Source organism: Podarcis bocagei (genome assembly GCF_964188305.1).
Source record: "Podarcis bocagei genome assembly, chromosome: 17".
In the NCBI taxonomy this organism is placed as follows: Eukaryota; Metazoa; Chordata; class Lepidosauria; order Squamata; family Lacertidae; genus Podarcis; species Podarcis bocagei.
In genome coordinates, this window is record NC_138143.1 from 11560351 (window position 1) to 11573752 (window position 13402).

Sequence of the window (13402 nt, forward strand, 5' to 3'; positions counted from 1 at the left end):
GTTGGCGTAAATGAGCCTTAGAAGTAGGCTAACAGCCCATAGGGATATGCTGCAAAGCCCAATATGGAAATTCGGGTTCAAAATGGAACTTGAGAAACTCAGGCCAGTGTACCTAGTGGCTAGACAAGCAGGGTCTCCTATCCCACTGTGCAGGCTGATACAATGTCCTTAGTCAGAGTTCACAAATGCTCTGAAGCCACAGCAAATGCAATTTTTCTGCTCCCCCCAACAGGTATCACACTGGCTCACTAGCCTTCGGCTCCCTCATTCTTGCTATTGTCCAGGTCATTCGAGTCATGCTGGAATATTTGGATCACAGGCTAAAAGGTACTGAGCAGGGGGAAGGATTTAGTACAGGAAGTGTGCTAGGAATGAGAGTCCGCCTCTTTCCTTTGGCCATGCATCAGTAGGCTCAGTTGGCATGAAATCATTTTTCCATGTTTAGATTGGGAGATCTTCTCCCTTTCCCTCTCTCTGCCACCTAGCTAGACATCTTGGGGCTGCCTTTGGATTCTTGAGTCTCTCCTTTTGTATTCTTAGAGGGGATATTTTTATGCTCTGGGGTGCTGTTGAAGGATGTGCCTGGCCCGAGAATACAGTTAAGCCTATGAGTTATAACTCCCGATAAGCAAAGTGAAAATTGTGCCAAGAATACAAGCTAATAGTGTGAAATTTCTGCAGAAGTCTCTTTCTGCAGTTTTCTCACATCTTTGTTATGCAGTTAGGGCTTGAATTTTTTGCAGATTTGGGGAATTTTTGCCAGGCAGTTGAGTAGCAGCAGCAGAATATCGCAGTACAGTCATACCTTGGATTTTGAACAGCTTAGTTCTCAAACGTTTAGGCTCCCAAACGCCGCAAACCCAGAAGTGAGTATTCTGGTTTGTGAACTATTTTTGGAAGCTTCCTGCAGCCAATCAGAAGCTGTGCTTTGGTTTCCGAATGTTTTGGAAGTCGAATGGACTTCCGGAACAGATTCTGTTCGACTTCCGAGGCACGACTGTATATTACAGGGTGGGGAAGAGGGAACTACAAATAGCTCCACAAGCCAAGACAGCCCTGGCCCCTGAGCACTGCAGCTTCCCACCCCACCCCACTCACAGAGACAGATGGTTTGATCCTGCAGATCTGCTGCACACACAGATCACTGGCTTGCTGAGATTTCCCCATTGTCTTGAATGATGCTTTCCACAGCACTCTGGACCAAGGGCATAACTTTTGAAGTTATCCCTTTTAAAAAGCTGTTCTTTTTAATAACAAAGGCTAGGATCCTTCAAGTGTTGAGGACAATTCCAGATTCTGTGCTGCTGAGCAACTGTGCGCATGGGTTCCTGCCCAGTCTGACAAATAGATAATTTTTTCTCCTCCTCTTCTTTGTTGCTATCCTTGCATTAGCTGCCGACAACAAGTGTGCCAAGTTCTTCTTGACCTGTCTCAAATGCTGCTTCTGGTGCCTCGAGAAGTTCATCAAGTTCTTGAACAGGAATGCCTACATTATGGTGAGGAATCTGACCGTTCTCAGGGAATTCATGCAGAGTTGTAGATGCTCAGATGATCATGAGGATGACTACCAAACCAGTTAGCCAAGCTATTAGCAGGAGAGGCTATTAGATGCCTTAGTCATACTTTAGACTGGGGTGGACCTACATTTTGGGGACCCTGAAGCCTGAACTGTTATGGGGGCCCCCTTTGCCACCAGCAATGAGGTCTGGGTAACCACTGTTGACTTCTTCAGTGGGGTCGTTTACAACAACCTTTACAACATTTGTGCTACCGAATCTCAAACTTTGGGATTGTTGAAATGTATACAGTGGAACCTCAGTTTTTAAACTTAATCCATTCTGGAAGACTGGTTTGGCTTCCGAAAAGTTTGAAAACTGAGGATCAGTGGGCTGGCTGCAAAGTCAATGGGGAAAAATGAAAAATGCGGCTCAGAAGCCGGAAATTGTTTCCGAAAATTGTTCAAAAACCAGAGTTGTTACATCCGGGGTTTTGGCATTCAGGAGCCAAAATTTTCCAAAACGGAGGCATTCAGGAACCGAGATTTGACTGTACAACAAAAAAGTAACCAATTTAAGTCGTGCGACTCAAATTGCGCCTGCTAGACCCATTTTTTTAAAAAGCAATGTGGACTTAAATTGCTTCTGGGGCTCCTCCAGGATTAGAGGCCTTAAAGCTTAACGTTCATTAGTTTCATAGTATATATGTCCCTGCTTTAGACCTCGAAGAAGCCTCTGGCTAGATCTACACTCACCTTTTAAACGTTATTAGAATGATATTCGAAATATCGTTCTAAAACGTCAAGACAGGGAAGGTCCGCTTTCGGTTTCTCCTTTGCTTCCTTTCCACACCATCTTCCAGGTTTCCAGTAGCAGGCTTGTTGGTTTTGAATGTCTGATGTAGATTTTTTCAATTTTGTTGTTCTGTATGGGACAATGACAATAAAGATCGTATTGTAGTTGGTTGCTCTGCAGCACCCTCTGGTGTCACATTTTAATAACACATTATGAACGTTAAAAAAGAACGTCATATGGCTATATGGTTATCAGAATCATCCCATAACTCTTTTTTAGCACTGAAAACCACAAGTGTTGATCCGCCCTCTGTTTTCAGGTGTATTGAGGCTTGGAATGTGTCTAGGTCAAATCTTTCCAAACTTTTTATGCTGGTGACACACCTTTTAGACATGCAACATTTTGTGACGCAGTAATTCAGTTTTACTAGCAAGCCGGAAGTTAAACTAACCCCTCTCCAGCCCTGGGAGGAGTACGGGGAGCAATTTGCATTTGTGTAACACACCTACACACTGCAGCCGACACACTAACATGTCGCGACACAGTTTGGAAAGCTCTGGTGATCCCTGTGATTTGGGGAATGCTGTAACATGACATGTTTGGTACTGCTACCAAACCTTGTACTCAAGACATCCCTGTTCTTTCAACCTGTGCTGGTTCTTCTGATGACAAGGAAATAAAGAGGAGACCTTAAAGATGCAGAGAGGGTGTTCTATTGACTCAAATGTGTTTTGAATCTGTTGACATTATGGTTTGAGCTCTATCGAAAGATACTCAGATATGGTGTGGAAGATATGACTAACTTTTTTTAGAAAAGAAGCTGTGTTGGCTGTTCCACAGACTTGAAACATTTTAGGCCAAGCCAATAAGCCATCCTTTATTAACTGTTGAGGTATTCAATCTATATTCTTGCATTTGGTGTCATCCCACCTTTGGCCACAGTTGACAAGAACCAGCACAGAGAGACACCATAAAGGAAAGCACAGAAACTCCCAACATGCTCTCTCTGCCTGCAAGTCCTCTTGGCATTCTGGAAACAGAGCAGCACTGATGTTGAGCAAATGTCACATAGTCACGATCAATGTAAATCATCCATCTGGTCCAGGGCTTGAGGTCAAAAGCTCCTGATTAAAGTACCCTGGACAACTTGACATAATGTTCATATTCTCTTTGGTGATTTCCCCCCCACAGATTGCCATCTATGGCACTAACTTCTGCACTTCTGCAAGAAATGCCTTTTTCCTGCTCATGAGGAATATCGTCAGGTGAGGGCCTGCCAATGAGTTGCCTGGTTATTACTGCTTCAGGGCTTTAAACAGGGATAGCCAGCTTCTTTGGGCTGGTGGGGGAGCATCTTCCTTGGCCAAGCTACTTCGGGATGAAATTCTTCCAGCTTTAAGGTTCCCTCTCATTCCCCCCCCTTTTAAGCACTTTGTTCGGAGACAGCCTTCCCACCCGCCCCGACCCCATGCTGAAGAATCCTCTCAAAGCTACAAGAGAGGGTGCGCCGCTTCTGCCAACTGGCGCACAATGTAAAATGACATGGTGTCGTATCCCGTATCTTTAGAACTGGGAAGGATCCCGAGTGCCAAAGGTAAAGGGTAAAGGGACCCCTGACCATTAGGTCCAGTCGTGACCGACTCTGGGGTTGCGGCACTCATCTCGCTTTATTGGCTGAGGGAGCCAACATACAGCTTCCGGGTCATGTGGCCAGCATGACTAAGCCGCTTCTGGCGAACTAGAGCAGCGCACGGAAACGCTGATTACCTTCCCGCCAGAGCGGTACCTATTTATCTACTTGCACTTTGACATGCTTTCGAACTGCTAGGTTGGCAGGAGCAGGGACCGAGCAGCGGGAGCTCACCCCATTGCGGGGATTCGAACCGCCGACCTTCTGATCGGCAAGTCCTAGGCTCTGTGTTTTAACCCACAGCGCCACCCACGTCCCAAATGGGCATATAGGCAATAGGGAATAGATGTCAGTTGGCTGGTGCCGAGGGCCTTCTTGGTAGTGGCACCTGCCCTGTGGAATCCCCCCATCACCACCAGATGTCAAGGAGATTAATAACTATACAAACTGAAAGCAGGAAACTTTTAATATTTTATTGTGTTTTTATATTTTGCTGGAAGCTGCCCAGTGTGGCTGGGCCAACCCAGTCAGATGAGTGGCATATTAATAATAAAATTAATGTTATTAACATTGCACTGGCTTATAGGCAAGGTTTGGGGATGTGGTCAGGGTTCTATATTTCCTGTGCAGTTCTAAATTCAAAATTGGGAATGAATCATTTTCTTGCAAACTTGGTGATTTTGATGCGAACGAGCTTGATTCATGTGCTCTGTTTGAACTAGCTATTTGAGAGAATGCAGACTTGAGAATTTCCCTGCACAAAGGAGAAATGTGGAGAGAGGAGAGGCATGGTGAAGTCCAGTATCAGTGGTGTGAATGGGGAAGCAATATAAATCCTGAGCCACAAAAATGGCATGTGTACTGCAGGGGTCTGCAACCCATGATCTGTAGGTTGTGCCCAGTCCAGCAAGGGGAAATGTGTGGCGGTTCGTTTACCTATAATCTAAATTGGCCTTGTCTAACCTGGTGCCCTACACATGCTATTGGACTGCCTGATGTTCTGGGAGTTGTGGTCCAACAACATCTAGAGGGCACCAGGTTGGGAAAGGCTGCCTACAGAAACTCTACTCGGGAATCTCTTCTAGGCATTGCTAGATATTTCTCTAACATAATTCCACAACGGTGAGGAGGCTTAGAAAATTTTTGTTTCTTCTTCTATCTGCTTTCAGGGTTGCTGTTCTGGATAAAGTCACAGACTTCCTGCTTTTCCTTGGCAAACTCCTGATTGTGGGAAGTGTTGGTAGGTTCTTGGGGATATTTCAGGCCTCCTCTCAAATATCCTTCATCCTCTGAACTGATTTATTCCGCTTCTCCTTGGGAATGAAATGCCTTCCATTTGCAGAGGCCCTCCGCCCCCTCATTCCCAGCATTGTTTTGCTTCTTCCTTTCTGCTCAGCTTGTTCCCACTACACACAGATAGAAAACGCAAGGTCCAAGAGCTAATTTTGCAGAGAAGGGGGGTGTTTATTTGTGCAGAGACCTTGTCGAAAGATGCATGGGGGACAGAGGGAATAGCTTCTGAGGTGGAGGAGGGGAGGAATGGATTCAAAAGTTTGACTTGAAGATCAGCCAGAAAATTCTGAGATGAAATGATTTTGTTTTTCTTTCCTCTTTTAGGTATACTTGCCTTCTTCTTTTTCACCCACAGGATAAAAGTTATTCAAGACACAGCACCACCCCTCAACTACTACTGGGTCCCCATTCTGGTTGGTATCTTAAGCTAAGGACTTTTTCAGTTCTTAACCCCCCTGCTACATATCTTGGCAGCTAAAGTTTCTTTTGCATATTCTCTGTCTTTCAGCTATGATAGTTTGAGTTAGTCCTTGTTAGTTGTGTTGCTTGTTGAGGACGCAGGGGGAGGGAGGAGAAAACCACTATTAATTTGCAGTAATATCTATATTGGACTCTCTCTCTCTTACATTTATTTCACCTGCAATGAGTTCAAGGCGGTGAATTCTCACAACAACCCTGTGAGATTTGGCAGAAAGTAACTGGCTGGCCCAAGGTCATCATCTTGACTTTTATGAACCCAGGTTTCAACTCTTGACTTCTTGCAAAAGGTCCAGCTTCACTGCCATTCCTAGTTTGCAGTCGCTGGCTAGCTGAGATGCAGCTCTAACAGAGATGATTCTCTGCTTTTTCTTGCAGACGGTGGTTGTAGGCTCCTATCTAATTGCACACGGATTCTTCAGTGTGTATGCCATGTGTGTGGACACACTCTTCCTGTGTTTTTGTAAGTATCCAGCTCTGGTGCCATTCTAGTGAAACAAGCACGTTTGCCCAAGCACTATAAACTGTAAAGGAAATGCTCCAGTCACTGTGGTATTAAACCAGCAGCTGCTGATAATGTCCTGCAGGCAGTTTCTCCTATGCCTCCCCTACCCACAAAAGAACCACAAATTCCTGGTTCCTTGGGCCATAGTGCAAGAGGACCCTCAGAAGGCATGATGCAGGCCAGAAAAAATGGTCCTGCATGGGCCTTGCTTTTGCCAAAAGGTTGGGCTCTAGTGAATATTCCAGCCCAGATAACAGCCATGTCAGTCTGTTACAGCACAGACTGCTGTTGTGCATAGAAGGCTAACAGATTCATTGTGATCTATGTCATATCATCTATCACTGACTTCTCTTCTGGGGGACACATTCGGATAAACTGACTTTTGAATACCAGTCATAGAAGCTGTAGGCTACAAAAGAACCCTCAGCCCTTCTGCCCTTATTTTGCCTCTGCATTTTCCAGCACCCGTTTGCTAATCAATTGGATTACGAAGTTTAATTGGTAGATTTAATCAGCTGAAGCTGATTAACTGAAGAGGGCAGTTTCTAACCGGGAAGGCTGAGAGTTTTGATTTTGAGGCTACTTTGCATTTTAGTATCTCCTTGTCATGGGGAGTGCTAAAAAATGAAGAGTGGCAATTTAAAATGTACAGCCCGCTCCTATTCATGCTTATTCAGAAAGATGCCCACTTACTGTATTAGGGTTTGCTCCCATTGCCGTGCTACGTTATGCTTCCTTCCTATAATATCTGAAAAGGGCACCTCTGAGGTTTAGGTAACTTGCACATTTATTTTGATTTAAGTCGTTGCCCTTTTTGATCATTTAAATCCTAGAGTGCCCCTATATGTGCCTGTCTTTTTGTTGCATTTGCATTGCAGCAGAATTGCATATTGACTTAAAATGTGTTTGAGGCAGCCAATCGATTCCGTTCCCAAGGGAGAATTTCCTTCCCATTCCTTTGGTCATATTCAGCTCCTGTTGTCTCCTGCCTCTTTCCCGACTCCTTTTCTTTCTCTGAATTAGAAACCCTCTATCCGGCTGTGACTTTCCCCCATTAGGTACTGCATTTACCACCTCAGTGCTTCTCAAATTGTAGGTGCATGTGAGAGAGATCTTCAGCAGAGGCAGAAAAGGCTGTCTACTTGGCTGAATTGTTGCAGTTTTATTTAGCTGAGAGGCTCCCTGTAGCCATCCCAGTCTTCCCTATTAGGTAGCAGTCAAGGACAGACAGAATGTGCCTTCTTATCTCAAGCCTTTACTTGCCTCTGCCTCCCACACTGTGAGGCACACACAAAAAAGGGGGGAGAACTAGAGTTTAGGACTGATCAAAGGAAGGACTTTTCTCACACCGTTGGCTTACGGAACTCACTGTTTTAAGATATGGTCATGGCCATCGATTCAGCAGACTTTAAAAAGCATCAGGAGAAGTCTGTCATTCACTATTTGTCAGAACAGTGATGCAGAACCTCCCCAGATTCACAGCTAGGATACCTCTTGTCTACCTGATGCAGGAGAGAGAGAACTTGGGACAGCTGTTGAGTTTATGCTTGGTTTGTGGCTTTCCCATAGGCATCCAGCTGGTTTGGGAGGGGATGCAGTGTGGGAATAATTGACAGGCCCAAGGTCATGCAGTGAGCTTCATGGCTGCGTGAGGATTTGAACCCGGGTCTCCTAGATCTTAGGACAACACTCGTAAGCACTACACCATACCAGCTCTCTGGTTCTGGAAATGACTCATTTCCACTGTACAGTGATGTAGGTTTTAACCCCGTGGTAGCAGGGCAGTACAAGCTGACTCCTCTTGCGATTGTGAAACTATTAACTTCTGATTTCTCCGTCATCAGCTCAGTTAGCAACTCCTCCGCTTCCGCTATAGTAGCAAGCATATTCCATAGCATAAAAGCAGTTGACTGCCTAAGCTGCCTTACTCTTTTTCTGGGTGGAGGAATCTATTTGCAACTAACTCCAAATCTTCTCTTTCTCTCTCTCTCTCCCCCCTTTTTGTTTTACGTTCCTTTGCTTTGGTTTTTATTTGTTTTGCTTTGCTTCTCTCTTGTCCATCCTCCTGCGGCTGCTTTCTCTTGTCTTCCGTGGGATCCCAAAAGGTGAAGACCTGGAAAGGAATGATGGATCTCCTGAGCGGCCTTATTACATGTCCCCCGCACTGAGTGAAATCCTGCTGAAGGGAAGCCTAGAATCTTCCAAAAGTGCTGAGAGCCAGGAATAGGGACTGGTGCACGGAGTGGGAGAGGCACACGCAGTTCCCCACTGTGAGCCTTGTGCACACCTGCCTGGTCCGTGTGCAGGTGCTGTTCCTTCATGGCTGCCCTGAGAACTGGTGCAAACCTCCTAGTTTTGCTGTTCTGGGAAACAGTGCTTCCTCTGGCAAGTGGGAGGCAAACATTCTGCCGCCAGAGGAGCGGAAGCGGGAGTTCAAGGCCGAATGTGTTTAATGTCAGGAAAACTCGCCGCATCTCCGTTTGCACCATGTGGTGCTGTTTTCTGCTCTCCCCAAAATTCCATCGCTATAGCAAGTCTGGCTATTTAACCGGTTGCATTAAATAAGCAGAATGCATACAGTACAGAGTGGGTGCTGCAGATATTTACATTAAGTATTGGATCATTTCTTGGACTTGCCCTTTCCTTGACTAGGCAGATGTAGAACAGAGGCATTTATTTGGTTATCGGTGAATTTCGAGAGCATATGCTTTTGTCCAAAGGGGCAAAAGAACCAAAATTGTTGAGGTGCTAGGGATATCTTTGGCTGGTTGGGCTGGTTTTGAGTTGAGTCTACTTAGACGGGAGGCTTCGAATTGCTTAGGACTTGCTTCCAGGCAGAAGTAAGTGGAGGAGGAAAGGGATTCTAGCAGAGCAGCAAAGCAGGTATGCAAATACATCCATGCATTTAGTGTAATGTCTTGCCGAAGATTTGTTTCTTTGTTTTGAAGTTCCTGCTGCAACTTTGTGAGGCTCTTTCCATATAGACTTAAATCTGTATGGCCATTTCTCCCAGTAGCTTTGAGTTTCCTTCATTTTCAGTTCCTTTACTTATTTTGTTGAAAAGCAGTATTCTGTACAACCTGCAAGCTTGCTGTCCTGCTGGATGATCCCTTTTACTGAACTGTTCTGACACTCTAGCATGCCATTGAGATTACAGTAGCTTGCAGAGTAATCTTTATCAATATACAACATTTGCTTGTTTGTAACTTCTCTACAGCTTGTCTTGATGCAGAAAGTAATGGCTACTAATTTCCCTAATGGCTCTCTTCCTAGGCTATGCTCCCAATCCCACACAGCTATGTATGCTTAAGCCCATTGAAATACTTAAGTTTTAGCATACCATACTGAACTATAGTCAAAATGTAGTGTTGAAATTCCCAGTGTAGCCTTGAAATTCCCAATGTACATCATTGCAAAGTCCTTAATTAAGCTAATAAGGATCTTGAAAAATATTTGACTGATATCTCCTTCCTATGGCAGATAAAGTATTAGATTTCCTTCCTCAAAATACAACCCCCCTCTTGGTTTTTCAGTATTGTATAAAGCTGGAGTTTGTTTTTGTCTGCTTTACAAAAGTTTTATTAGCCAAACATAGTATATGTCAGGATATTTATTCCTTGTGCCAGAAAAACAAATCTGGCTCCAATCATTGTAAAACTGAAGGGTTTTTTGTTTTTTATGGGGATGGGGAGGGGAGGTGAGTTAGCAAACAATTGTGAATTTGCTTAGGAAAGGATGAAAAGGAATTATGTGGGTTTGGCAGAGGCTAGGCAGTCAGAAAGGAAAGTGGGGCAGACAGAACGCTGTATTGGGAGGTTTTCTTGAAAACACTTAATACATTCTGCATCTTGTTCCACATGGCATCAAACTTCCAGATTCCATCTCGGAAAACTCAGTGCCTTATTAAAGAGATACTTCCTTTATGTTAGCTCTCCAGGTGTCATGTGGAACATTATCCACTTCAAGTTTATGGTCTGGAATTACCTTTGATTCAATATAATTATGATAAGATGTTTTTGATTTTTTTTTTTGTCCCTGGCTTCTTGGTTATCCCTGAGAGTTGCTTTTGGCACAGATATTCTATAAACATGCAAAAGATAGCATAGGGTCAATTCAAAATGAAATTAAATGAATGTTGACAAAGACTCACTAGTGAGTGATCTTCATCACAATGAGATGGAAACTTGTTTTTTTAAAGATGAAATTGGAGAGCAAAAGCATTATAAATTCTCGCACCTGTAGTGTTTCATGAGACAATGGCCAGCCTGGAAACTCCTGTGGCTAGTGGCAGGCAGTTGTTTTCTAAAGGAGCTAAATGTAGTTGGAAGTGCTTTGAGAAAGGTTTTGCTTCCCATGATGTGTACACATTTCTTCTGCCCCAGGGTTGTCTCTGGCTAAACAGGTTCTGGAAGCAAAATAAAAGTTGAAAATCATTTTCCAGAGGCAATACTGGTATGAAATCCAAAAAACTATGGTCCTACTGCTGCCTGTTGATGACCTGAGCAGGCAGAGCACTTTTTGAAGACTTCACTGTTTCTGGTGGACTTTTTTTTGGAGCAGCCAATTTTGGTTTTGAGCAGAACACTCACACCTGTATCAGGAATATGCCTCTTTCTTGTGCTGCACCAGTTTTTAAATATATATATATATGCAGGGAAGTTGACAAAAGGCTGCAAAGACAGAACTTTGTGAAGAGAAGGCCAGATGCAGGTTTGATATATGTCTGGCAAATGGGCCAGTATGTTCACATACATTGTATCGTATATCACAAAAGAGGCATAGTATTTCTCAGTATGTGAGTAGGGGAATGGTGCTCCTTACAAAGCTTAATTGATCAGTTTGATGCTAATAAAAAAGATAAAGAATTTCCAAATAAAAAGACAAGCAGAGCAAAACTTCATATAACTTATCACCACCACTGTTGCTGCCACGGCCAGAGGCAGTATTCTTCAGCTTCTCTTCCTGCTTCCCCATGGAGGAAAAAAGATCCTCTTCATTGCCACCCCTTGGAAAAAGAACACAGGTGTAAAAACTTGATTCTGCATTTTAAATATGCAAATTGAACTCGATCTTCTCCTCCAATTCTGCTTGCCTGGAATCTTGCTAAATTTAAAAGGCTGTTGGATTAAATTCTATCCTCAGAAGAAGCTGTGTGGTTCAGAGTTTATATGTACCTGCTTGTTGTGCATTGAAAGGTTCAACTGACAGCTTTGTTCTAAGCACTCAAGTTACATGCAGAGAGGAGGGAAGTTGTGAGCTTCCCACTTAATTTTCTTAATGCAAATGTTGCCTCAAATGTGAGATTTCATCTAGATCTTGACATCTGTGGAATCATTAGGACACCGCCATAGCCTTGAGAATGGGGTGATCCATCTCCTCGCACCGAGACATGGTTGAGGAAACCCGTCCTGACCATGTCCTCCACCATGAGGAATTGTTCAATCTTCCTTGAGGAAAAGTGGAAGGATTGACTTGTCAGTTCAAAATCCTTCTCAGTTTGGGACATACAGTGGTGCCCCGCAAGACGAATGCCTCGCAAGACGGAGAACTCGCTAGACGAAAGAGTTTTCCGTTTTGGAGGTGCTTCGCAAAACGAATTTCCTATGGGCTTGCTTCGCAAGACGACAATGTATTGCGAGTTCCTGCTGGTTTTTTCCCCTCCCCCCCTTTTTCTAAGCCGCTAAGCCGCTTATCAGCTGATCCAATCAGCAGAAAAGCCACTAAAAGCGCTAATCTGCTAATCCTTCAATGGGCTTGCTTCGCAAGACGAAAAAACCGCTAGACGAAGAGAATCACAGAACGGATTCTTTTCGTCTTGCGAGGCACCACTGTACATCTAGACTAGGGAACACTAGCTTGCTTGGGGTGAGTCCCAGCCTCCAGTTAGTGGTGTCAGGTTTCCCTGTGTTTTCACAGGTTCAGATTGCTAACACTTACCCTTTGGAATGGCCTTACTTGATCCCAGATACCTGCCATTTGGTACTTGGGAGACAGACTTTTTCACATCCCTTTTGCTGGGGGAATTTGTGTCTCTTTGCAGTGGAAGATCTGGAACGTAATGATGGCTCTACCGAAAAGCCTTACTTCATGTCATCTAATCTGAGAAAGCTCTTGAAGAAGACCAACAAACAGCAAGCAGATGCATAGCTGGCCAGTCTGAGATTTGCCGAGCCTTTTCTTTGAAGAGCAGCAATCTGTGGGGTCCTGCTTCCACCTGCTGTGCCAGAACAGTACCTTCCCTTGATTTGGAAACACTCTCCCCCCCCCCTTGAAAAATGAGGAACTTGTGTCACAATAGCTCCATCTTAAGTCTTGAGTGTAGAGATATCTGCTACTAAGTCAATCAAAGCCTCCCTGCTCATGATTGGCCTGGAGCGGCTGGCCTTCTTGCTTGCCAGTGCAGAAGCAGTTTGCAGAAGCGGTAGATTTCATTTGCCAGCAGTCCAGGGAGGCTGTAACCTGCTAGCCAGCTGAGCTGATTTCATTCCATTAACTTGTTTCAGTAGACTCCAAACTGGCCTCAATCCAAGTATTCTGGCTTAATCTCAAAACAAATAATCTTGGAGAAGTTGGATCATTCCAATAACACATTTTTTAACCGTTTGTATTTACCAAGTGTCTTTTCTCCTTGTCGTGGCGTTTACTTCATTATATACACCCCTTGCCACTTGGGATGGACACCTTTAAAGGAGCAAGCTGCCTTTGAGCATGGCACGCTGACTTCGTGGATAATTTATAACCTCTTCCAAATGACTAGCAGCCTTTCATACAAATGCTGTGAAGAAAAGCTTATAGGCAACTGTTGTTGGGGTTGCCGGTGAAAGAAAGCTTGGGTAATAGCGCTGTTGTTTCTTGAATGAGGATGGGGCAAAATGGTTGTAGCAGCTTTGACTTGCTAAATAGGGAAAGGTCTTCAAAATATTATTTGCAAGAAAAAAGCTGTGTGTTTGTTGGGGGGGGGAGTAAAGTAAGTATAAACTATGGAATAACTAAATATGAGGCAGAACCTAAATATATGCAAAAATGTATCACTAAAATGCAAGGATGTAGGAGGATTAGTTGGAAAGAGTTCCAAATTATGACTACAGGAATTGGTAACTTTCCACAAAGGTAATGATAATACCATCAATCAATTTTTAAATCTGGGCAGTTAATTTTGTGTTTGCTTTTTATAGTCCTTTTCTACTCTCCTATACATCCCTGTAT

At 44.0% G+C, this 13402-nt stretch overlaps 1 protein-coding gene across 3 annotated transcripts in view; it reads left to right on the plus strand.

Annotated features, from left to right (window-relative positions):
- SLC44A2 (solute carrier family 44 member 2 (CTL2 blood group)) overlaps positions 1-12359 on the plus strand; it is a 63001-nt gene extending 50642 nt beyond the window's left edge. For 2 of the 3 annotated variants that reach the window (XM_081176405.1, XM_081176407.1), the window contains exons 16-22: positions 233-327; positions 1393-1496; positions 3483-3556; positions 5091-5161; positions 5539-5627; positions 6070-6154; positions 8302-10214. In XM_081176405.1, the coding sequence (XP_081032531.1) occupies positions 233-327; positions 1393-1496; positions 3483-3556; positions 5091-5161; positions 5539-5627; positions 6070-6154; positions 8302-8423 (640 nt within the window). In that variant the 3' untranslated portion in view covers positions 8424-10214. Of the gene's footprint in view, positions 1-232; positions 328-1392; positions 1497-3482; positions 3557-5090; positions 5162-5538; positions 5628-6069; positions 6155-8301; positions 10215-12236 lie in introns of those variants that run through there. The other variant, XM_081176406.1, reaches the window with a different exon arrangement.
- Positions 12360-13402: the final 1043 nt, after the last annotated feature.